Source organism: Leptodactylus fuscus, chromosome 1 (assembly GCF_031893055.1).
Source record: "Leptodactylus fuscus isolate aLepFus1 chromosome 1, aLepFus1.hap2, whole genome shotgun sequence".
Lineage (NCBI taxonomy): Eukaryota > Metazoa > Chordata > Amphibia > Anura > Leptodactylidae > Leptodactylus > Leptodactylus fuscus.
The window spans coordinates 362,319,024-362,345,771 of NC_134265.1; the positions used below are offsets into that span (position 1 = coordinate 362,319,024).

Here is a 26,748-nt window from a genome sequence, read left to right on the forward strand (position 1 = left end):
TCACCGTTGACCAGATCCTCACTCGTCTGAGAAAAGAATTTGAAGTCCAATCACCAACTGAGGTTTGTCTTAAATTCTATGACGGACGTCAGAGACCAGGTGAGACCCTCAGAGACTATGCACTTGCCCTCCAGTCAGCATATAGGGCTCTGCGCCAAGTTGACCACATTGATCCTACTGCTGCAGAAAGCATTATTACAGACAGGTTCATAGAAGGTGTGGACTCACGGCTAATACAGAGCCAACTCCGCATGCTAGCAGCCCAAAATCCAAACATGTCTTTTCTGGATTTTAAGACTTTGGCCCTACGAATAGTGGGAACTGATGCACCTTGTGCTAATTATTACTCTGCCACATATTCCCCAGACCTGGCTGGTGGAATCTCCGCTGCATCTCCATTACCTCCTATTGCACCCATGCAGGCCACTCAGACTGTACAGGCTCCTACTCCTGCCACTATGCCCTCTACCACCGATGTTCTTGCTCAGGTAGTGGAATCTCTTTGCCAAGCCCTAAAGGAATTAAAAGGCCAGTCTGCATCATGTGAGCCCTCTTTATCTAGAACATTGCCTGCAGAGCCTCACTCTAGCCGTCCAAGTCCTGATAGGCTTCCTCCTGATCGGTCTTCACAACGGGAACGTCCTTATTGTACTTACTGTGAGCGTGTTGGGCATTACAAATACCAGTGCTTTAAGTTAAACGGGACACCACCGAGGCCAAGGGCCACCCCTCGGGAGGTGAATCCAAAGGCCCAGAGGGACAATCGCCATGGACATCCAGATTCGTCTCCAAATGCCCGTACATAACTATTTGGATTGAGGGTGTACCATTAGAAGCTTTAGTGGACACTGGGTCACAAGTAACAACTATTGGGCAACAAGCCTTTGAGAAATATTGGGACTCTGACATACTAAATTCTGGGGGTAAAGCGAAGTTACGTTTGATTGCAAGTAATGGTCAGCCTATATCCCAACTAGGTTACTGGGAACCTACCATTCGTATTGGTGATCGTGAATTACTACGACAAGGTGTAATTGTTACAGAGTCTCAGGGAATGGCTACACCAGTGGTATTAGGCATGAATGTTATGCGTCATGTATTCACTGAATTGCTAGATGCTTTGCATGCTTCTCTCCCTACTGCTACTCTTTCTTACAGGCAAGCTGTACAACGTACCATCAAAGTGCTCTGTGCCCAGCAGAAGTTTGCTAACCGTAATGGTGAAATCTGTCGTGTCCGTATCCAGGATGCCCGACCCGTCACTCTGACTCCTAACAGTGAGACTCTCATCTGGTGCCGAGTTCGTCCAGGCATTAACAATGAAGATTACGAAGCTCTTCTTGACCCTATTCAGATTGAAGGACGGCCGCTGGTGAAAGCCGCCAGATGCATCGTCACCGTCTCCAACGGTAAAGTACCAGTACGGCTAGTCAACCTAAGTGTTGCACCTATCGAATTGCACAAGTTTAAGTCTGTTGCTCAACTGTATCAGCTCGATTCAGAAGACATCCTAGATGATGAAGCACTTGCTTATCAAAAGTCAATTCATGTCCCTGCCGGAGGTACTCACAAACCTACTACCTTCTGGTGGAATGAACTCAAGATTGGGGATGCGAATACCCCTAGGGAACACATCAATGGTGTCATCAAAGTTGCGAAACGGCACAGCCAAGCTTTCAGTAAGCATTCACTTGATTTTGGGAAAAACTCTTTGATCCAGCATAAGATCAACACCGGTGATCATCCTCCTATCAAGGAAAGATACCGTCCAATACCTCCTGCTAACTACCAACAAGAGAAGAGGCTGATAAAGGAGATGAAAGACACCAAAGTCATCCAAGAAAGTCAAAGTCCTTGGGCAGCACCCATTGTTTTGGTAAGGAAGAAAGATGGTAACATCAGATTCTGTGTTGACTACAGAAAATTGAACGACATCACACATAAAGATGCCTATCCTCTTCCACGGATTGAAGAATCCCTCACTGCTCTTGGTTCAGCTGCATACTTCTCAACTCTCGACCTAACCAGTGGCTACTGGCAGGTCCCCATGGCTCCTGAGGATAGAGAAAAGACAGCTTTTACCACCCTTATGGGACTCTTTGAGTTTAATAGCATGCCTTTTGGGTTGTGCAATGCCCCAGCAACATTCCAGCGACTCATGGAAAGATGTCTTGGCCACCTCAACTTCCAGAGTGTTTTGCTGTATCTTGACAATGTTATTGTGTATTCTTGCACTTATGAAGACCATCTGAACAACCTAGCAGAAGTGTTCCAGGTGCTTATTGAACATGGCCTGAAGATAAAACCTTCAAAATGCCACCTGCTAAAACCAAAGGTCAATTACTTAGGCCATGTAGTCAGTGCTGAAGGTATCCAGCCTGACCCTGACAAGATCTCTGCTGTCAAAGACTGGGAAACTCCAAGAACAGTAAAGGAAGTCAGAAGTTTTCTAGGATTCGCGGGCTACTACCGCCGCTTTATACCTCACTTTGCACAGGTAGCGGAACCACTGACAGAATTGCTACGTGGTTGTCCTAAAGAAAACTCAAACAGAAGACTCCTAAGTGATTGGTCTGAAAGACAAGAAACTGCATTCCAGACTTTGAAAGCCTTATTGACTTCTCCTCCAATCCTGGCTTATCCTGACTACAGCCATCCTTTCCGTCTCTATACAGATGCCAGCTATCAAGGCCTAGGAGCTGTACTGTCACAAGTCCAGGACAACAAAGAGAGAGTCTTCGCTTATGCCAGCCGAAGCTTGAGAGGTGCTGAGAAGAACGATCACAATTACAGTTCGTTCAAGTCAGAGCTGCTTGCTGTTGTGTGGGCCGTTACAAAGAAGTTCAAAGATTATCTTGCATCTACACCATTTACCGTTTACACAGACAACAATCCTCTAGCTCACCTGAACACAGCATGGCTAGGTGCTCTCGAACAGAGATGGGCTTCCAGATTGGCAAACTATTGCTTTGACCTCAAATACCGCAGTGGTAAGACCAACATAAACGCTGATGCGCTATCCCGTTTGCCTATAGGAGAAGAATCTCCTGAAGAAGACATGTGGGAAGATATTGAGATGCCTCCCTTCTATCAAAAGTTTGCTACACAGAATGTCATTGCTGATACACAGCCTGAAGAAGGTCCTCAAGAGAAATCTGACCCACTTCAAGAACTATCTAGATGGCAAATCCTCCAGAATGAATCTCGTATCATAGGTGAAATCTATAATTACCTAGCCACTTACTGAGCTCAAACGCCTATGGAGGCAGCGCAAAAGACTTTTCATCCAGAAAGGCTTGATTCTGCGCAATACCTTAGGCCGGGTTCACGCGATGTATTTTGGCAAGTAATGTGGCACATAGACGCCGTATACGCTCCCATTGTTTTCAACAAAATCACGGCCGCGAAATAGCGCCGCGTATACGGTACTGGCTCCCATTGAAAACAATGGGACCGTATATGGCCCGCAAAACCTCCCGCGGCGTCTACGTGCCACATTACGTGGCAAAATACATTGTGTGAACCCAACTTTAGATCCTGTTTCAGGTGAGAGATTTCCCCAAATTCTCATCCTTAGGCGGGATGCCAAGATTGTTCTTGATGCCTTCCACGATCAATTCGGACACTTTGTAGTGCATAAAACTTAAGTCACCATACGCCAAAGCTTCTATTGGTTTGGAATGCATGCTGACATTGAAATTTGGTGTAGTGAATGTCCAGCCTGCAACCTTACTAAGACTGGTAAGAAGGATGCTAGAGCACCACTACATGCCATTCGTACTCAGAGACCAAATGAGTTAGTTGCTCTTGACCATGTGAAGTTAGCACCAACTCGTTCAGGCTACACATACACCCTTACCATGGTGGACCAGTACTCCAAGTGGGTTGTTGTTGTACAAGTTAAAGACCTCACCGTAGGGGCCACACGGTGGCTCAGTAGTTAGCACTGCAGCCTTGCAGCGCTGGAGTCCTTGGTTCAAATCCCACCAAGGGCAAAAAACCATCTGCAAGGAGTTTGTATGTTCTCCCTGTTTTTGTGTGGATTTCCATCCCATACTCCAAAGACATACTAATAGGGGAAAAAATGTACATTGTGACCTCACCGTGCGTTGATTGGCTGAATGCTATACACTGTATAGGATTCAGCCAATCAATGCTGATTCTGCAGGACAGATGATGCAATACTATCCTGCGGGTCTATCATTTTCCCCGCACCATGTCCTACTCCTTCCACTTTGCTTTTAGGGATGGTACACATTAGCCCTTGCCTACCGTCTGGAAGGAGTCTGCAGGAGGACCCCCCCAAACTAAATATGAGCGCAACTGCAAGTGCTGGATAGTTAAGCACACGGACCCCATCGCATATAATGGCCTCCGTGTACTTGCCGCGCGCTGCCCGCATGAATCATTAGTGCGGGCAGTGCACGGCAAGCACACGGAGCCTATTATATGCTATGTGGTCCGTGTGCTTAACTGTCCAGTGCTTGGAGTTGCGCTGATATTCCGTTCGGGGGGTACTCCTGTGAACTCCTTCCGAACGGGAGGCTAGTGCTAATGTGAACCGGCCCTTACTCGTCCTGCAGAACCAGCATTGATTGGTCAAATGCCATATACTGTATAGCATTCGGCCAATCAATGCTGGTTCTGCAGCAGGCTCGTCTTTGCTAGTCAGGAGAGCATTGACCAGCGTTGATTAACCGAATGCTATACAGTGTACAGCATTTGGCCAATCAATGCTGGTTCTGCCAGAGGCTTGTCTGTGATGAGGCAGAGTCTAAGATCGGACCACAATCTTAGACTCCGCCTCATCACAGACGAGCCTCCGACAGAACCAGTGTTGATTGGCCGAATGCTGTACACTGTATAGCATTCAGCCAATCAATGCTGGTTCTGAATCGAATCTTTATTGCGAATAGGAGTAGTATTCGATCGAGTACGAGTATTTCGAATACCGTAGTATTCTTTTGAATACCTACTCGATTGAATACTACTCACTCATCTCTATAAATGATGCTTTAGAAACAGAGAAAGAGGAGGAACAAACATAATCCTGACTTAACGTTTATGTTTTATTGATGTAAGCTAAGGACCTACGGGATGTCCCACAACAAAAAAGCCCTTCGGGAAAAACCGCCGTGTCAACGAATCACAGTTCTTCCTGCAGCACTTTTGAAAGAAAGGTCTGCGGACCTTCTGCTACAATTATACCTTATGGGGATTCCCCCGGTATTTCCGTAGGTATAATTGACATGCTGTGATTTCCAAAAACGTGTTGGTTTTAGAAATCGCTGCATTTCCATACTGTGATTTTTTTCCTCAAAGTGGGCATGGGATTCGCTAGAATCCCATCCACTGTGTCCTGACTGAAAAAGCCGCAATTTTTCCTGCGGCATTTCTGCCACAGGCAAATCGTGGTGGTTCTGTCCAGTGGGGCACCGGCCTTATTCTCATTAAGTACAACAATCCTAAGGCTACTAGTAGTGCCACCAAAGCCAGAAGTAGTGTTGCTGTTACCATTCACATTTATTAAAAAAAAGAAAAAAAAAAAAACTTTCACCAACATAGATGTTTCAGATTAGCACAGGTTGTGCCAGTGTTTTGCTGTTATACCAGGAGTTTATTTGTATATGGTCTAACCAATAAATTCATTACTGTTGTTTTCCAATAATAAATTGAATAATTGATTTGTATTATGCCATAATGAATAACAGCCATCCCCTACTTCAACCATCATTGAAATGCCTTGTGCTCCTGTCCACAGTATCTCATATACTGTATGTAACAACAGCAATGTAAGGTGTTCACCTCCCAATGACTGTTGGCTGAGAGGCTGTCAGGTGATGTCAGGGGGTGTTTGGACATTTTAGTTTACCTGAGACTAAGCACAAAGTTAGTACCCTGTAATTCCTGAACTGACAGCTCTACACCAGGGTTAGGAGCAGTAGACACTGTTCCAGCCCATAGAGTTGCAGCATGTTTGGGCTCTTAGATAGCCTCTTTAACTGTCAAACTTCCACAACTCTCCTGGCTGTTGCAGGAGCATGTTTAGTTGCTGACCTGGGGTGACTGTTAACCCTTGGCAGCCTTGCTGTTTCAGCTGTACTGTGAACCTGTACAGTAAGGTTAACTGTCAGGACTTTATTGCAGCCTGTGCACATTAAGCACCGCACCACATCACTGCCATTGCAGTTCAACTGGTAGAGCATTGTTCTGACATATAGCTGCCCATCTGGGCCTGTGGACCTCGCTGCAGTATTATTATTATTATTATACTTAATAATACAGTAGTATTATTATATTATTTTTAAATCTATACACAGAACCGTAACACCCACAGATGTTCAATGATATTCAGGTCTGGGGACTGGGATGGCCATTCCAGCACTTTGTCATTGTTCCTCTGCATGAATGCCTGAGTCGATTTGGAGCGGTGTTTTGGATTATTGTCTTGCTGAAATCTCCATCCCCGACGTAACTTCAACTTCGTCACTGATTCTTGAACATTATTCTCAAGAATCTGCTGATACTGAGTGGAATCCATGCGACCCTCAACTTTAACAAGATTCCGGCATTGGCCACACAGCCCCAAAGCATGATGGAACCTCCACCAAATTTTACAGTGGGTAGCAAGTGTTTTTCATAGAATGCTGTTTTTTTTGGACGCCATGCATATCGCCTTTTTGTATGACCAAACAACTCAATCTTTGTTTCATCAGTCCACATGACCTTCTTCCAAAATGAAGCTGGCTTGTCTAAATGTGCTTTTGCATACTTCAGGCTACTCTGTTTGTGGCATGCTTGCAGAAATGGCTTCTTTCTCATCACTCTCCCATACAGCTTCTCCTTGTGCAAAGTATTGTTGACTGATGTACAGTGACACCAACTGCAGCAAGATGATGCTGCAGCTCTTTGGAGGTGGTCTGTGGATTGTCCTTGACTGTTCTCTCCATTCTTCTTCTCTGCCTTTCTGATATTTTTCTTGGCCTGCCACTTCTGGGCTTAACAAGAACTGTCCCTGTGCTCTTCCATTTCCTTACTATGTTCCTCACACTGGAAACTGACAGGTTAAATCTCTGAGACAACTTTTTTGTCTCCTTCCCCTGAACAACTATGTTGAACAATCTTTGTTTTCAGATCATTTGAGAGTTGTTTTGAGTAGCCCATGATGCCTCTCTTCAGAGGAGATTCAAATAGTAGAACAACTTGCAATTGACCACCTTAAATACCTTTTCTCATGATTGGATACACCTGGCTATGAAGTTCAAAGCTCAGTGAGGTTACAAAACCAATGTTGTGCTTCAGTAAGTCAGTAAAAAGTAGTTAGGAATATTCAAATCAATAAAATGATAAGGGTACCAAAATTTTTGCACCGGTCAACTTTTGTTTTAATGCATATTGCACATTTTCTGTTAGTACAATAAACCTCATTTAAATCCTGAAATATTACTGTGTCCATCAGTTATTAGATAGATCAGACTGAAATGGCTGCTGCAAACACCAAAATATTTAGAACTAAAAATGATTAAGATTAATAGGGGGCACAAACTTTTTCATAGGACTGTATAAGAAGTTCTTATACTTCTACCTTCTGCTCAATCCACTCCAGGCTTTGGTTCATGAAACCACAACAAAATCTGCAACAATAAAGCTGCATTTCTGCACCGTGAGGCCTCAGCCTTACTTGTGACGCCATAAGTGGACATGTCTAACCAAGAGGAAGATTAAGCAGCTCACATCTGTATAGTTCTGATATGATAATGGATTCCAATAAATCTGTCTCCTGTATGTGTGCTTATCAGATGGAACATTAGATTGTGACCTCAGCAGTGTCAGGGGTTAATGTGAGTGATGACAGTCTTTGTACAGGGCTGTGGAATATGTCTGTGGTATATTCTGTATAACACAAGGACGGCTGGGACTGGTTATTTCTTCTACAAGTCTCTATAGTAAGGACGGTTCAGAGCACAATCCTCGGAGAGCAGATCCAGAATGATGTGCGGTGAGAGCAGAGAATGTAACATCTATCCCATCATACTGTATAAAAGGAGGGGAGATGAGAGCAGTCACCATATAGCATGTCCTGATCCTGGGGGCCGTGCTGTCTGTGTCACTGCTGGGCTCACTGCTTACATCTATGATATATTACTGAGGACTGGATATACATCATCATCTTCATATTTGTACAAGGAGATGTCCAGTTTCCTTATTATATTCGTTCTTCCATGGATTCCTATAATACAGATAGTCTGTGATCTCAAAATTAGAGAAGTTTTTAATAATGTTAAGAAAAGTTACCAGGATGGAGATCTCATCATTGGTGGACTGCTGACACTAAGTCAATATACACAAGAGGGAGAGTCAGACGGAATTGGTGCTACAATAGTGTGTGCAGAGTAAGTCCTAGTATGTATGTATTGTCTATAAGAGAAGTGATGACAAGTTTCAGGTCTGCAGACATAGTGTCACCAGTCTATCTGTACAGTACAGGCTTCTATATATGTGTCCTGTATGTATTGTCTATAAGAGAAGTGGTGAGAATAGTGTCAGGTCTGCAGACATAGTGTCACCAGTCTTTATATATAAAGTAATTTTTTATATAATATTATCAGTAATACATGATGGGATTTATGAGGTCCCGGATTACCAACTACCTTTAAATTGATGAACAATCCATAAATCTAGGGGACTTCTTTCAGTTTCACCCAAAAATATTATTGCTTTAAGACTGGACGAACATCTGAAGATTTGCTTCTTCCAATGTTCAGGCAAAGTGATCCTGCAATTCGGTTCGTTACGAAATGTTCAGATATTGTTATACTATGGGGTCTCTTTATGACGCTTGTTGTGCCCAGGTCACCACTTAGACCCAATCACAGGTCTTACAGTTGATCCTGGACACGTGATGTCACCGCATAGTGCCAGAGGCAATAAGCCTCCTACACTTTTTTCACCTCATATTCTCAGGTCTAGACATGGATCACTTCTAATAACTATAATTGTGTAGGTAGTGCAGGTATCCTGGTGGTCTGCACCACCTCTGTTCTCCTTCTCCCTGTAGTCACAGACCACTAGGTTACCTTCACCAAACACTTAGTCCTCCAGACTCTGGACTGTTCCTGACCCCTGAGCCTGTGCTTAAAGCCTTGAACCTCTGCTTGACTATTCAGTATGTACACACTCTGCCAGCCCTGACCATGCATCTGCCCTCTGACCTTGCACCTTTATTATTTTACTAGATTTCAGGAAATGAGAGGATGATTCAGAGATTTATTCTTTTGATGTTAATTGGAGTGGAGAAGGAAATATTCCGCCATGATGAGGATGGAGGGTCTTGTCTGGTGTTTGTCTTTATTTCCTTCAAAATTGTAGGAGGTATAGCAACCACCATTGTTATAATTATCCCCGTATTCCCCTCTTCTTACGTGGGAGACAAGAAGGACTGGGGTATTCTTATAGTCTAAGTGCCAGAAGTCCATTTCCTTGCAATTACAGATGTTCTCATACTCAGATTGATTTGACTCATCCTCACCACATTTGTTCACTTATGGGACAATTTCCTGTTTTCTGCAGTTTTGAGGATGGTGACAGTAGTGGGAACTGATAGGCAGTGGATACAGTAAACGTCAGGAGCAGTGGCTCACAGATGATTGGTGGGACCAGGTGGTGTTTTGCTTCTGTGCCTTGTCCTTCTGTCAGGATCTTTCTGTAATACAGATGCTTCACAAGGTTTTACTGTAATAGAGTAAAGTTTAATTCCATTTACTTCCCTCACCTTGCAAAACAACATGGTGGGAGTAAGTCATCTAACACATGTTGTATGTCATATATTGACCAAAAGCACGTAAAGCACGTTCAGAATCGGCGCGTACAAAGCAGATCCCATTCATTTCAATGGGAGCCGGCATACGAGCGCTCCCCATTGAAATGAATGGGCTGTTTTTTTCCCTATTGGTTTCAATGTGATACGCGCGTATCACATTGAAACCAATAGGGAAAAAAGCAGCCCGAGGAGTCCTGACAGTGTCATACACTATGTATTATAGATATATAGTCCGAGGAGTCCTGACAGTGTCATACACTATGTATTATAGATATATAGTCCTAGGAGCCCTGACAGTGTCATACACTATGTATTATAGATATATAGTCCTAGGAGTCCTGACAGTGTCATACACTATGTATTATAGATATATAGTCCTAGGAGCCCTGACAGTGTCATACACTATGTATTATAGATATATAGTCCTAGGAGCCCTGACAGTGTTATACACTATGTATTATAGATATATAGTCCGAGGAGCCCTGACAGTGTCATACACTATGTATTATAGATATATAGTCCTAGGAGCCCTGACAGTGTCATACACTATGTATTATAGATATATAGTCCTAGGAGTCCTGACAGTGTCATACACTATGTATTATAGATATATAGTCCGAGGAGCCCTGACAGTGTCATACACTATGTATTATAGATATATATAGTCCTAGGAGCCCTGACAGTGTCATACACTAAAATCAAATAAAACAATTCTCTTGATTTTTCGCCGTCAAAGTGATTTAGATCTTCCCGTAGCTCTCTTCGACTTTTATGTCTAAGGACTTGATATAATAATATTATCTTTTGATTGATTTTTTTAGCTTAATTTTTCACATTTTTTGCTACATTTTTGGGTCTTTGAAACAATAGTTTAGAAATAGTTTCAGCTTACGATGATTGTCCAGAACTAGAGTTTCAAAGATTATTCGCTCATCTCTATCCAGAACCAATTATTATATATTTTATTAAATGTAGATTGTGATCACAATGTATATTGTTTATTTCCTTTCAGTATGTTTTTGTAAAATGGAGTGAAATCCACGCAAACAAGGGGAGAACATACAAACTTCTTGCAGCTGTTGTTCCTGGCGGGATTCAAACCCAGGACTCCAGTGCTGCAAGGCTGCAGTGCTAACCACTGAGCCACCATGTTGCCCTGAACCAATTAATATTTAAGCTGAGGGGCTTCTGTATAAGGCGGAGCTAATAAGAAATCGTCAGAACTCTCTCTCATCCTACTGAGTCCTTGTAGTGATATATGAAGTTTATGTCTCTTGTCTTTAACTCATCTGGATATATATTTTTCTATTTACAGTGAGAATCTTCAGAAAATTATACATTCTTTGATTTTTTTCTTTGCTCTGAACAATATTAACCAAAATCCTGACATTTTACCCAATATTACACTGGGATACCATGTTCAAGACTCATGTTTAGATGAACGAGTGGCGGTACACCGTGTATTACATCTTCTATCTGGCCCGGATAAGGTGATACCCAACTACTCCGGTAGGGGGCATGGCCAGCTGGTCGGTATCATTGGAGACCACCAATCATCTACCACTATTCCAGCAGCACAAATCCTTGGACTATATGGATATCCTCAGGTACTAAATACTCCGGCATTGTCTGATATGAATAATGGGAATATATTTTGGCTATATAATGTGTGAGGGTTGTCTCCATTGTGGACCTATGTGTATATTGTACATGTATTTTATTTTATTTTTTGGGGGAGGGGGTTTTCAGTCCAAAGATTTGTTTTGAGTCACATAGTTTTGTCAGAACCAAGATCTTAATAAGGATTAAAACATTAGGGTTCCTAGGACTCGAGCTATAAACATAGTGCACAACACTGTGAGTACTGATGAGCAAATACCGTTTGATCGAGTAGGTATTCGATCGAATATTACGGTATTTGAAATACTTGTACTCAATCGAATACCATGCGGTAAACACAGTAAAACTTTGATTCCCCTCCCACCTTCCCTGGCGCTTTTTTGCACCAATAACTGTGCAGGGGAGGTGGGACAGGAAGTAGGACAACGTAGGCATCTTTGACCATCGCATTCAAAGGGTTAAAACCTCCAGGAAGTGCAGCTCCGACCGGAAGTAAGTGGAACCGGGTGAAAGCCAACTGTAAGAGCTAACACCAGGGTCAGATGCCGCCCGCCCGCGGTGTTGTGTAGTGTTACTCTATTATTAGTAAGAGAGTTTTTTTTTTTTCTTTATAAAAAGATATTAAAAAAACCATTAAACACATGCAAAACTTCTAAAAAAAATAAATCTACCCAAAAATTTAAGTATTCGCAGTGTTCTATTACAAGCCAAAATAATAGATATTGGAGAAAGAAGAAAGAATATTGGCGGCGCTCACTGATCGAAAACAGGTCCTTTTATTGGAGAACAATAGGCATAATAGATATTACATTTTGTGTGAATACATGAGAGTCTTTGATGTAATTTTTATTGTCTCTTCTGTCTTGTACAGATCAGCTATGGAGCCACTGACCCCTCATTATCTGATAGACTCCTCTATCCACATGTTTTCCGGACAGTCCAAAGTAGCCACATCCAGAATATGGTGGTCACCGAACTGTTGGTGTATTTTGGCTGGACCTGGGTTGGGATTTTAGTATCAGATGATGATGCCGGAGAGAAAGAACTGCAGATACTGAGAAAGTACCTGAGAGAGCGCGGGATCTGTGTGGCCTACACCATAAAATATACCGAGGAGAATATCATCCTTGAAGAGAAAATTTTACACAAGTTGAACAATCCCCATGTCAGGGTCATAATGATATGCGGGACCATCACTCTTGTGGGAGTTTTATTCATTGGACATTATAGTTCTGTATTTATGACCAGAACTCTCCTCCTTCCACCATCCTGGGCATCCAGTTACATCATTTTTGAACACCAGCACAATGAATATAATGGAAGTCTAGCCATTGACCTTTCATCACAACATTTTCATGGAATGGAAGATTTTGTAAAAAATTACAGGAAACTGCCCAATATATTCAATATTGAGTATTTCTGGTCACTCATAGATTCAACAGCAGGAAAAATCAGTAAAGATTTCTATTTTTCTATAATAAATTTCACTGATGGAAAATGTTATTATTACAATTTTAATACTTATACCCCAAGTCTGAGATATCTCCTCACATCGGGCGTCTCTCCAAGACTGTACGAGGCTGTAGAAGTCCTGGCAAAAGCTCTCCATGAAATGTTCTTATATATAAAAAATAAACGTCAAGACAATCAAACAACTGGACTTATACAATGTATGCAAAAGTTACAGCGCCACCTACAGATGTTGAAGAATCCACTGGATCCAATGAAACCGTTCTATTACTTTAATGACCAGAGGGAAGCCGTACATCCATATAGGATTATACAATGGATATTTCTAGATAACGTTCCTTATGACATTGAAGTAGGAAATTTTACCCCATGGGCTGTCAGTGGTCAGAAGCTTCATGTAAATACCCCGTCTATAACATGGAGATACACACAGGAGGTAAGTAGTCTTCCATTATACATGCGATTATTTAAAGCTTAATCGGGTTGTGGGGGATAATTTGAAATCCGTAAACTTATCAAAACACCCCTCTACTTTCTAAAATATCAATCAAAAATGTATAGTTACAAGAGATGAGCAAGGAGTATTTGATCGAATACCTCCCTTTGCATAGTTATTGGTGTACACAGTCGAATACCATGCGGTACCCCTTCCCTCCTTACCTGGCGCTTTTTTTTACACCAAAAACTATGCAGGGGAGGTATTTGATCGAATATACTTGCTCATCTCTAATAGTTACCCATATCGTTTGACCGCCTGTTTCCTCATTTCCGGAAATAGTTTGACACTACTACTTCGCCCCTATCCACCCCATTATACTTACCCTCAATGCTTCTTCCTGAGAGATGGCTCCTCCTTTACGGATTATGTATGTGTGTCCTCTTCTCTGCTCTGTGCACTATTACTGGTAATCCACCTCTATTGTGCAGCTTTCACGCATTCACAATAGATGTGGCTCATCGCTGCAGAGAAAAGAACAGTGCTGTCTCCATAATCAGCAAAGAAGGAGGAGACATCTTGAAAGAAGGTAAGTATATAATAGGGTATGGGGTTAGGGGTTGGGCTGAATAGATAGTGAAGAGCAGGATAGCTAGAAAGACAGGGAGAGGATATATGGGAGGGAGGGAAAGAGAGAAAGGAGGGAGAGAGGAAGGAGAAGGAGTGAGGAAGAAGGGGGAGAGTAAGGTGAGAGGGATTAAGGTGGAGGTTACATAGCAGGAAGCTGAACCATTTAAAGGGATCGTATCAGTCAAATACAATTTTTTGTAGGTACCATGTCGGAATAGCCTTAAGAAAGCTATCCCCAATGGTGCAAGAGAACTCTCTACATCGTCAACTCCTCTTCTTCAGCAGCGTTATCTTCAGCCTCTTCTTCCGGACGTGGCTTGTAACGTCTAAGGCCTCAGGCCTTGGGCAGAGCAGACTGTGCATGCCCACAGGCCACGAAAAAATGGCCACTTACAAAACTGTGCAAGCGGCCATTTTCTTGTGGCCTGTGGGCATGCGCAGTCTCCAAAATACCCCTATCTTTGACCAGATAGTCATATCAGGCCAATCATTGACCACTTTAGCACCAAATTTGCAGCATTATACATCCCCGATCAGAACATTTCTATAGATGAGTCTCTGATCAGTTCAAATGGAGGCTGAAATTCTACCAATATCTTCCTAGCAAGAGGTTACCTTACGACATTAAAATGTTTAAACCTGAGATAGCTTAGGAGACACCACGACTTTAGGGTTTATGAAGGGACACCAGAATTGCCCCGAATCCTAGGAGTTAGAATAACACCGGTGACTGAACACTCGGTGATATGAATATATATATATATGAATATATACACTCACCGGCCATTTTATTAGGTACACCTGTCCAACTGCTCGTTAACACTTAATTTCTAATCAGCCAATCACATGGCGGCAACTCAGTGCATTTAGGCATGTAGACATGGTCAAGACAATCTCCTGCAGTTCAAACCGAGCATCAGTATGGGGAAGAAAGGTGATTTGAGTGCCTTTGAACGTGGCATGGTTGTTGGTGCCAGAAGGGCTGGTCTGAGTATTTCAGAAACTGCTGATCTACTGGGATTTTCACGCACAACCATCTCTAGGGTTTACAGAGAATGGTCCGAAAAAGAAAAAACATCCAGTGAGCGGCAGTTCTGTGGGCGGAAATGCGTTGTTGATGCCAGAGGTCAGAGGAGAATGGCCAGACTGGTTCGAGCTGATAGAAAGGCAACAGTGACTCAAATAGCCACCCGTTACAACCAAGGTAGCCAGAAGAGCATCTCTGAATGCACAGTACGTCGAACTTTGAGGCAGATGGGCTACAGCAGCAGAAGACCACACCAGGTGCCACTCCTTTCAGCTAAGAACAGGAAACTGAGGCTACAATTTGCACAAGCTCATCGAAATTGGACAATTGAAGATTGGAAAAATGTTGCCTGGTCTGATGAGTCTCGATTTCTGCTGCGACATTCGGATGGTAGGGTCAGAATTTGGCGTCAACAACATGAAAGCATGGATCCATCCTGCCTTGTATCGGTAACGGTTCAGGCTGGTGGTGGTGGTGTCATGGTGTGGGGAATATTTTCTTGGCACTCTTTGGGCCCCTTGGTACCAATTGAGCATCGTTGCAACGCCAAAGCCTACCTGAGTATTGTTGCTGACCATGTCCATCCCTTTATGACCACAATGTACCCAACATCTGATGGCTACTTTCAGCAGGATAATGCAATGCCATGTCATAAAGCTGGAATCATCTCAGACTGGTTTCTTGAACATGACAATGAGTTCACTGTACTCCAATGGCCTCCACAGTCACCAGATCTCAATCCAATAGAGGAGCATCTTTGGGATGTGGTGGAACGGGAGATTCGCATCATGGATGTGCAGCCGACAAATCTGCAGCAACTGTGTGATGCCATCATGTCAATATGGACCAAAATCTCTGAGGAATGCTTCCAGCACCTTGTTGAATCTATGCCACGAAGAATTGAGGCAGTTCTGAAGGCAAAAGGGGGTCCAACCCGTTACTAGCATGGTGTACCTAATAAAGTGGCCGGTGAGTGTATATACCGGTGAGGAAAACAAGTTCAGACTACGGCTCCAGGACCCACCTATCCGTATCACTCTGACTGGACAATCGATCCAACTGGATAACCTGTCAGCCAGACAACGACACACCGACGGCCACCAGCAAATGACACATATATGAATATGCATACACTTACCGTGACTCTAGTGAGGGTGATCAGGCCTCGGGTCGGTGAGACGTCGTCCAGCGTCCAGGGTCCGGCGCGGGTCGGTCGTCCACGGTGGTCCTATGGCCGTAGTCCCTGTTCGGGCGCCACTTGTTGAGGTAATGACCTCCGCCAGAATACGGGTCACTTCCAGTGGTCAGTCACCTGCTCCAAATCAATCATGCATGTGCGCGCTGACTAAGATAAAACCCGACACAGGAGTCAGTGTTAATCCCAGTCCATGCAACAAGGCGCTGTGCCTGCTCACACAGTACTGAGGTTTATTGAGAAAGTCACAAATCTTATACAGGAATGCAAGAAAGATAAGATAACGGCAGTCTGTAGGCATATATGTCTTGTATCCGAATACACTGGCGATCAGTCATTGGCTCTTAAGTTTCAACATCTCTTAGGTTTCGATTTCCAGAGAAATGATACTGTCTTTCTTGTAAACCACATGACGATCGTGTGCGTCAGCCTCTGGGTGCGGTACTGGATACAGGCACCATCTTAATGTATATAAGGTATAATAAGCTTGCATAGAGAAAAATATAATTTCTTAAGCAGTATAAAAGATATATGAAAAATAGGAATATATGGTTTACCTTCACAGGATTTGCTAAACCCACTGCTGGATCATAGTTATCACCTCTATTTGCCTCAGTGTCACTTTAGGTGCATCAGTTCCAGAAAAACTGCATCTTGTGGGACCATGCGCAAAAATCAGAGAGTCCTCCCTAAGACACAGATTGCACAGCACCTCAGAAGGCTTAAGATTTGGGCTGTTTGCAATGAGAATATGCTGGTAGTCAAGTATAAGAACTAGATGGATGTCCTTGTACTGACCACAATTTATGGCATCAGAAGCTCCCATATCCCTCTATGTGGTACCAGAACCCTAAATCCAGACTGAACCCTGGAATATAATAGACATATGGGAGGGAATGATTTATCTACCTAGTCCCAAAGTCATATAGTGCCATGAGAAAAATAAGACTGTGATACAACAAGCTGGCCATGCACACTTATGTGTTATCACAATGTGTAGGCAGTACAATAACACTCCTTCAATCTCAGGATCAAGTTATCGTGAACCTGATATTTGGGGTTCCAGAAGGGCTGCGCCTCCGTACTTCTGTAACTCATGGTGTTGGTATTGTACCAGAACAAAACTTTCCAAGTTTTAAAGATAGGGAAGGCCCAAAAAAGGTGCAACGTCTGCTCCAAAAGCGAGATAAGGAAAGACACCATTTATCAGTGTGACACCTGCCTTGAAAAATTGAGCCAGTGTCCAAAGGATTGCTTCAGATTTTACCATAGCTCCATGGACCATTAATTTTAGAATCTATTATCTCCTCCTTTATGTTGTTGTGTTCTCTGCATAGATTTACATTTACAATTTCTGAAAATAAATTAATGTAATACCTGTGGGGTCCAAATGACCACTATATCCCTTAATACATTCCTGAGGTGTCTAGTTTACAAGATGGGCTCACATTTTGAGGGTTGAAATGGTTTTGACACCTTGCAGACTCTGCATATGGGACATTGTGTCTGAAAAATATTACAACAAAATCTGCCCTCTAAAATGTGTTCTGTCCCTCTGGGCCCATACATCAGTGTACATCCACATGTGGGGCATTTCTGGAATCAGGAAAAACTTATGAACAAATTATAAGATGCATGAAAACTATTCCAGCAAAATCTGCCCTCCTAAAGCCAACTGGCGTCCTATCTGTTCCGATTGCTGCCACGTGCCTAGCTATCAGTTTATCAGCACAGATGGGGTATTGTCGTGTTCAGGAGAAATTGTTTAAGAAAGTGTTAGGTGAAACTTCTCCTTTAAACCCTTGTAAAGAATAAAATTTGGGGCTAAAATTATATTTTATAGTAGAAAAAGTCATTTTGCATTTTCACATCTCAAAGTGCTCGCTATACCCCTTGATACATTTCTAGTTTCCACTGTTCTGTTACCTCTGGGACTCTGCAAAGGCAACATGGTAACTGAAGCAGATTCCAGAAAAATCTGCCCACCAAAATCCCAATAGCGCTCCTTCTGTTCTTTACCCCACTGTGTGCCTATACTTCATTTTACATCATTATGTTTTATTCTCCGGAGAAATTTTTTAAAAGATTGTGGGATGCACTTTCAGAACTGGTCCCTTGAAAAATGGGTTTTATAAATGTTCTTAAAAATTTGGAAAGTTACTGTTTGACTTTTTAAGCCTTGTCTGGTTAGAACCAGAAAGGGAAATTACTTATTATAAACAAATTATAAAATATACTTATTATAAATATAAATTATAAAATATACTTATTATACTTCAGCTCCCAGATTGTAATAACTAGAGGCCCTGAGGAGGTCACAAAAAATACAAAAAAAACCTCTCAGCTTATGTTACCTCTTCTGGGCCTCCTGGTGGAGTCTGGCACTCTTTGTCGTCCTCCTTGTATCAGCTGATGCTCTTCTGTGTTATGTGTCCCAGGGTCACTACTGAGACCTGTAATTGGGTCTCAGTGGTGACCTGAACACACCAATCATCATGACATTGGTCACTCACGGGGAGGCTCAGAAGAGGTAATAGACAGTTTAATTAGGCTAACACAGAGACCAAACCTGCTGGCAGCACCACAGGCTGGAACAGAGACCACTGTTCCAAGCCCTGGTGTAGAGCTGACAAAGGTTCCATACCATGAGTCTGAAAAAAATGTTGGGAAGATGATGCATCTTTAATTAGTTAATACCTTTTGATTATGCGTCCATTCATAGGGGGTTAGGTGTTGTCCATCCAGTTACTTGTTTTGAGGTCAGGATGGTCTATTTCATATTAGTGGACACTACAACTTAGTCCACCCTCCTAAGTTATTGTATTACTTTTATCATACATGAACATTCTGTGTCACTCCAGTAAAGGTTCTTGTCTTCTCCCTCAGATCCCAGTATCCCGCTGCTCAGAGCCATGTTTACCTGGAAACAGGAAGAAGACAAGAGAAACAATTCACACCTGCTGCTATGACTGCGTGCCATGTTCAGAAGGCGAAATCTCCAATATAACCGGTATATGATAGTAGGAGTAGTAGTACTTACCAGTGGTGGTGATGATTGTTGTTTGTAATTAACCCCTTAACTACCTATGACGTACTCTTACCTCATGGGCGCTAGGTACTTCGCGCACCATGACGTAATAGTACGTCATGGAGCGCTCGCCCGCTCACTAGCTGAGCGGGTGGAATTGTAAGCAGGTGAGAGCTGTGTTAGGATTGTGCAGTAACTGCGGCCATGATATGGGTGTCGCTGCCTGTTCCTCTGCACAGTCCAGGGTTGCAAGGGTTAATCTGCCTTGCAACAGCCGGGTGTGGGCAACTGTTTGATCGAAATGTGTGTCGACCAATGAACGCTCGGATTGGGCAGCTGGGCTGTTTGCTGGTGACCGCCCCTTGCCTATATAAGGGGGCTGGTCTGGATGCCCGACGCTCTAAGATCAAATCTCATACCAAATCTGATAACCTGAATTGATGTGTGTGTGTGGTGCTTGGGTTCCAGCCTGTAAAATATTTAGTGGCCCTAGTTAGAAATATCCCCTTAGTCAGCAATGCCATTTATAGTTGGGCAGCATGCTGCCTGGTGTGTGTGAGTTGTCAGTCAGTATTCACACTGACCAGTTGTTAGGCTGTAGCTGCATTGGGGGTTGGCTGGCTGGAAGCACACAGGGTTTGTTGGTCTCTGGCTAGTCCAGGAGTTCTGGCTAGCCAGTTAGTTTATTTGTGCAGCTGCTCTGACTGCACAGGGCTCTGTAGACGGTAACAGAGCACACCTGGTCCTTTTATTTAGCTGGCAGTGACAGTAACTGTTAGACAGTGTACACACCAGGTTGTTTAGCAGTCAGTAGCCCAGTGGGCTCCGTGTTTTTTTTTTTTTTTTTAATAAACCCTGCTGACCATAACAAGCTGTTACCGACAGCTCTCACCCTTTTCCATAACCTCCGGTCGGTGTTTTTACTGATCAGAAGTTTTAACCCTTTGATTGCGATGGTCAAACATGACCACCGCAAACAAAGGATTTCGCGCTTTACCCCTCTCCCCCCCGGCACCCCCCACGGTGAGATCGGGGGGTGCCGGTATGTCTACTATGAAGCCTGGGGTCTAGCTAGTGACCCCAGACTGCCCTGAGCCCCACTTACCTGGTTGATCCTGCCAGGTCTTCTGGAAGTGAGTCTGTGCCGTCTGGACATCTCACTTCCTGTTATGCCCTGTGAGATATGTGCAGCCTGTGTCTCACAGAGCATAACACAGGATTAGTGGTGAAATCATCACTGATCCAAGTGTCCCATAGGGACACATGAAAAAGTAAAAAAAAAGTGGGGCCACACGGTGGCTCAGTGGTTAGCACTGCAGCCTTGCAACGCTGGAGTCCTGGTGTTCAAATCCCACCAAGGGCAGAAAACCATCTGCAAGGAGTTTGTATGTTCTCCCCGTGTTTGCATGGATTTCCGTCCCATATTCCAAAAAAAAAAAAAGACATACTGATAGGGAAAAAAATGTACATTATGAGCTCTATGTGGTGCTCACAATCTACATTTAAAAAAAAAAAAGTGGAAAAAAATAAAAAGTGTTTAAAAACAATTAATAAAGTTATAAAGCTCCAAAAATTCATTTTTATTCAATAGAAAATGAATTATATAAAAAAAAAAAATAAAAAATAATAAAAACAACACATATTTGGTATTGCCGCATCTGTAACAATCTGTACAATAAAACGGAACCAATATTTAATGTGCACGATGAATGATGGGAAAAAAAAAAACGGAAAAAAACTAGACCAGAAGTAGTGATTTTTCGCCATCTCGCCTTACAAAATATGCTATAAAAAGTGATCAAAAAGTCATACGTACACCACAACAGTACCAATAAAAAACATAAGTTGTCCCGCAAAAGATAAGCCCCCAACCAACACTGTCAACCGAAAAATAAAAATGTTACGTCTCTCAGAAAATGGTGATGCAAAAAACATTGATTTATGTCCCCAAATGTGTTTTTGTTCTGCAGAACTAGTAACACACAAAAAAATTATATAAATGAGGTATCGCCGTAACTGTACCGACCTGCAGAATAAAGGTCACATGTTACTTATACTGTACACTGCATGCCATAACCGTACCGACCCGCAGAATAAAGATCACGTTACTTATACTGTACACTGCACGCCGTAACCGTACCGACCCGCAGAATAAAGATCACGTTACTTATACTGTACACTGCACGCCGTAACCGTACCGACCCGCAGAATAAAGGTCACATGTTACTTATACTGTACACTGCACGCCGTAACCGTACCGACCCGCAGAATAAAGGTCACATGTTACTTATACTGTACACTGCACGCCGTAACCGTACCGACCCACAGAATAAAGGTCACATGTTACTTATACTGTACACTGCACGCCGTAACCGTACCGACCCACAGAATAAAGGTCACATGTTACTTATACTGTACACTGCACGCCGTAACCGTACCGACCCGCAGAATAAATGTCACATGTTACTTATACTGTACTCTGCATGCAGGGGTGAACCTGCCCCTTTCGCCGCCCGAGGCAAACTACAGAAAGCCCCCCCCCCCCCGCCGGGGAGGGGGCGGACCGGGGGCGTGGTGAAAATAAAGGGGGCGGGGCTTGGCACCGATCGCCGGCAGAGAGCAGGCCCGGAGACTGCCTGCTGTCTGCCTGAGCGTGAGGGGAGGCTGCCGGAGCAGCGCTGCTCCAGTGGCCTCCCCAAACCACCGCTCGGTGCTAAGCCAGTCCAGGACAGCTTGTCCTGGACTGGCTTAGGTTAGCAAAAATGCCGCCCTCCCTGAGGCACTGGCATAGCGCCGCCTGAAGCGCTCGCTTCAGGTCGCCTCATGGGAGGTGCGGCGCTGTCTGCATGCTGTAACCGTACCGGCCTGCAGAATAAGGTCACATGTTACTTATACTGTACACTGCATGGCGTAACCGTACCGGCCTGCAGAATAAGGTCACATGTTACTTATACTGTACACTGCATGGCGAAAAATTTAAAATGTAAAACACAATGCCAGAATTGATTTTTTTTTAATCCAGCAAAAAAGTGTTAATAAAATGTATTCAGTAAGTTGTACGCACTCAAAAATTGTGTCATTACAAAATACATCTCATCCCACAAACCACAAGTCCTTATATGGCCACGTCACCTGAAAAATAAAGAAAATATAACATCTAGTAATGCGAGGACAAAAACCCGAAAAAAGTCGCCAAATTATTAGAACTCAACTGGCTGCGGCAGGAAGGGAATATATAAGCTGTGTGAGCAAATATCAGGGGACACCCCAGATTTACAGCTTATGAGTGAAAAGACACCGGAAGTGACCCCAAAGTGACCCCCAGAGTGACTCCCCCAATCATAGGAGCTACTGGGACATGGTAGGGAATTTAGTGTTCCCAATGTCCTCCGCACCGCTTATATATTCCCTCTTCACCATCCGCTGTGCAGTCACGTCCGGGATATTAATACTCACTACACCCCCTGAGAAATTCTTTGAGGGGTGCAGTTTTCAAAATGGGGTCACTCCTTTGGGGAATCCACTTTTCTGGTACATTACAGACTCTACAAAGATGGCATGGCGTCCAGATACCAAACATCTGACACTGTACTCCTAAAGCCGCATAGCGCTCCTTTCCTTCTGCGCCAGAACTGCAGTTTATGCCACATGTATGACACTGGTGTACCCAGGATAATGTACATAATGTCATATGTGGGTATAAACTGATATTAGGGCACAGCTGTATACAGAAGGGAAGAAGGATTATTGGGTTTTTGGAGCACAGATTTAGATGGTTTGGTTTTTGGATGCCATGACCCTTTTGTAGAGATCTTAAAATTGCCCTTACAAAATGGAGTCACTTCTTGGGGAATTCTAGTTTACTGGCACCTCCAGGGCTCTGCAATAACATGTCTCCCAGAAAGTCCCTCTAAATCTGTACCCTAAAAGCTAAAAAGTGCAGTGCTCCTTCCTTTCAGAGCCCTGCTGTGTGCCCAAGCAGCAGTTTATACCCACATAAATAATTTTTGGCCCCTCGGGATGGCCCCTTAATAGTTTTAGGAGTGCAGGTCTCTGACAACACAAAGTGGGTGCAATGTATTGGGCACCGAAATGGCAGATTTCTTTAAAAATTTAAATTTTCAATTTTTGGGAAGAATTTTTAGTCTCATAATCATAATACCCCTTGATACATTCCTTGACAGGTGTAGTTTCTAAAATGGGGTCACCTTTGAGGGGTTTCCATTGTATTGATACTTTAGGGGCTCAGCAAATGCGACATGGCACCTGAAAACTATTCCAGCAACATCTGCGCTCCAAAATCCAAATAGTGCTCTTTCCATTCTGAGCCCCACCATGTTCCCATACAGCAGATTATGGCCACATATGGGGTATTGCCGTGTTCAGGAGAAATTGTGTAACAAACTGTGGGGGGATTTTAATTATTTAACGACTTGCAAAAATTTTAAATATGGCGCTAAATGGACGATTCATTCGGAAAAAAGTAATTTTTCATTATTACGTCCCAATGTTAATAAATCTGTGAAACAGCTGTGAGGTCAAAATGCTCACTCTACCCCTAGATAAATTCTAAGAGGGGTGTAGTTTCCAAAATGGGGTAACTTTTAGGGGGTTTCCACTGTGTTGGTACTCTAGGGCCTCTGCAAATGCAACATGGCACCTGAAAAATATTCCTGCAAAATCCACTCTCCAAAAGCTAAATGGCGCTCTTCCCATTCTGAGCCCCGCCATGTTTCCATATAGCAGATTATGACCACATATGGGGTATTTTCGTGTTCAGGAGAAATTGTTTAACAAACTGTGGGGGGCTTTTTCTCCTTTAACCCCTTGTGAAAATGAAAACTTTGGGGATAAAGTGACATTTTAGTCATTTTTCATTTACACATCCCAATGTTAGCAAAATCTGTGAAACTGCTGTTGGGTCAAAATACTCACTATTAGAGATGAGCGAACAGTGTTCTATCGAACACATGTTCGATCGGATATCAGGGTGTTCGCCATGTTCGAATCGAATCGAACACCACGTGGTAAAGTGCGCCAAAATTCGATTCCCCTCCCACCTTCCCTGGCGCCTTTTTTGCACCAATAACAGCGCAGGGGAGGTGGGACAGGAACTACGACACCGGGGGCATTGAAAAAAATTGGAAAAAGTCATTGGCTGCCGAAATCAGGTGACCTCCATTTTAGACGAATAGTGGATTTCAAATCCGGGTCATATGAGAATGTGAACTTTGTGACTATGAGACAGGGATAGCTGTACAGGCAGGGATAGCTAGGGATAACCTTTATTTAGGGGGGAATGTTATTAAAAATAACTTTTTGGGGCTCTATCGGGTGTGTAATTGTGATTTTTGTGAGATAAACTTTTTCCCATAGGGATGCATTGGCCAGCGCTGATTGGCCGAATTCCGTACTCTGGCCAATCAGTGCTGGCCAATGCATTCTATTAGCTTGATGAAGCAGAGTGTGCACAAGGGTTCAAGCGCACCCTCGGCTCTGATGTAGGAGAGCCGAGGGTGTCTAAGTCTAAGATCGCTCCACACCAGTCTCCATTCAGGTCCGACCTTAGACTCCGCCTCCTCCAGCAGAGCCAGCGCTGATTGGCCGAATTCCGTACTCTGGCCAATCAGCACTGGCTAATGCATTGTATTGGCGTGATGAAGCAGTGCTGAATGTGTGTGCTTAGCACACACATTCAGCTCTACTTCATCGGGCTAATAGAATGCATTGGCCAATCAGCGCTGGCCAATGCATTCTATTAGCGTGAACTGAGTTTGCACAGGGGTTCTAGTGCACCCTCGGCTCTGCTACATCAGATTGCTACATCTGATGTAGCAGTGCCGAGTGTGCATCAGATGTGTAGTTGAGCAAAACTGACTCAGCACTGCTAAGTCTGCATTCGCATAGGAATGCATTGACCAGCCTTCGGCCAATCAGCGCTGGCTCTGCCGGAGGAGGCGGAGTCTAAGGTCGGACCTGAATGGAGACTGGTGTGGAGCGATCTTAGACTCCGCCTCCTCCAGCAGAGCCAGCGCTGATTGGCCGAATTCTGTACTCTGGTCAATCAGCACTGGCTAATGCATTGTATTGGCGTGATGAAGCAGTGCTGAATGAGTGTGCTTAGCACACACATTCAGCTCTACTTCATCGGGCTAATAGAATGCATTGGCCAATCAGCGCTGGCCAATGCATTCTATTAGCGTGAACTGAGTTTGCACAGGGGTTCTAGTGCACCCTCGGCTCTGCTACATCAGATTGCTACATCTGATGTAGTAGTGCCGAGTGTGCATCAGATGTGTAGTTGAGCAAAACTGACTCAGCACTGCTAAGTCTGCATTCGCATAGGAATGCATTGGCCAGCCTTCGGCCAATCAGCGCTGGCTCTGCCGGAGGAGGCGGAGTCTAAGGTCGGACCTGAATGGAGACTGGTGTGGAGCTATCTTAGACTCCGCCTCCTCCAGCAGAGCCAGCGCTGATTGGTCGAGTTCCGTACTCTGGCCAATCAGCACTGGCCAATGCATTTCTATGGGGAAAAGTTAGCTTGCGAAAATCGCAAACTGACAGGGATTTCCATGAAATAAAGTGACTTTTATGCCCCCAGACATGCTTCCCCTGCTGTCCCAGTGTCATTCCAGGGTGTTGGTATCATTTCCTGGGGTGTCATAGTGGACTTGGTGACCCTCCAGACACGAATTTGGGTTTCCCCCTTAACGAGTTTATGTTCCCCATAGACTATAATGGGGTTCGAAACCCATTCGAACACTCGAACAGTGAGCGGCTGTTCGAATCGAATTTCGAACCTCGAACATTTTAGTGTTCGCTCATCTCTACTCACTATCCCCCTTGATGAATTCTGTCAGGGGTGTAGTTTCTAAAATGGGGTCACTTTTGGGGGGTTTCCATAGTTTTGGTTTTCTAAGAGCTCTGCAAATGTGACATGGTGCATTAAAACTATTCCAGTAAAATCTGCTGTTCAAACACCCAGTGTCGCTGGCGTCTGCCCAAAAATCAGAAAATAAACTGCCAGACGCATTTTCTCCTTTAACCCTTTTTGAATGTGTTAATTTTAGGTCTAAATGAATGTATTAGTGAAAAAAAAGTTAAGTCTAATTTTCACCTCCATATTATTTTTATTCTTATGAAATGCTTGAAGGGTTAACAAACATTCCAAATGCTGTTTTGCATTATTTGAGGGGTGCAGTTTTGATAATGGGGTGATTTATGGGGGTTTCTGTTATATATACATTTACAATTCCTTTCAGAACTGAAGTGGTCCCTAAAAATTAGTTTGGGGAATTTTCTTGGAAATCTGGAAAATCTGGAAAATCGCTGTTAGGATGCATTCACACTACGTATACGGCAGCTTATTCTGAACGTAAAACACATTCAGAATAAGCGGCGTATAAAGCAGTTCCATTCATTTCTATGGGAGCCGGCATATGAGCGCTCCCCATAGAAATGAATGGGCTGCTTTTTTCACTACGAGCAGTCCCATTGAAGTGAATGGGAAGTGCCCGCGTAT

The 26,748-nt window shown here is 43.6% G+C and overlaps 1 protein-coding gene across 1 annotated transcript in view; it reads left to right on the forward strand.

Annotated features, from left to right (window-relative positions):
• Positions 1-20,189: 20,189 nt before the first annotated feature.
• LOC142214599 (vomeronasal type-2 receptor 26-like) overlaps positions 20,190-26,748 on the forward strand; it is a 39,137-nt gene continuing 32,578 nt past the window's right edge. Inside the window, exon 1 of the mRNA XM_075283669.1 lies at positions 20,190-20,249. Coding sequence (XP_075139770.1) covers positions 20,190-20,249 — 60 coding nt within the window. The remainder of the gene's footprint in view (positions 20,250-26,748) is intronic.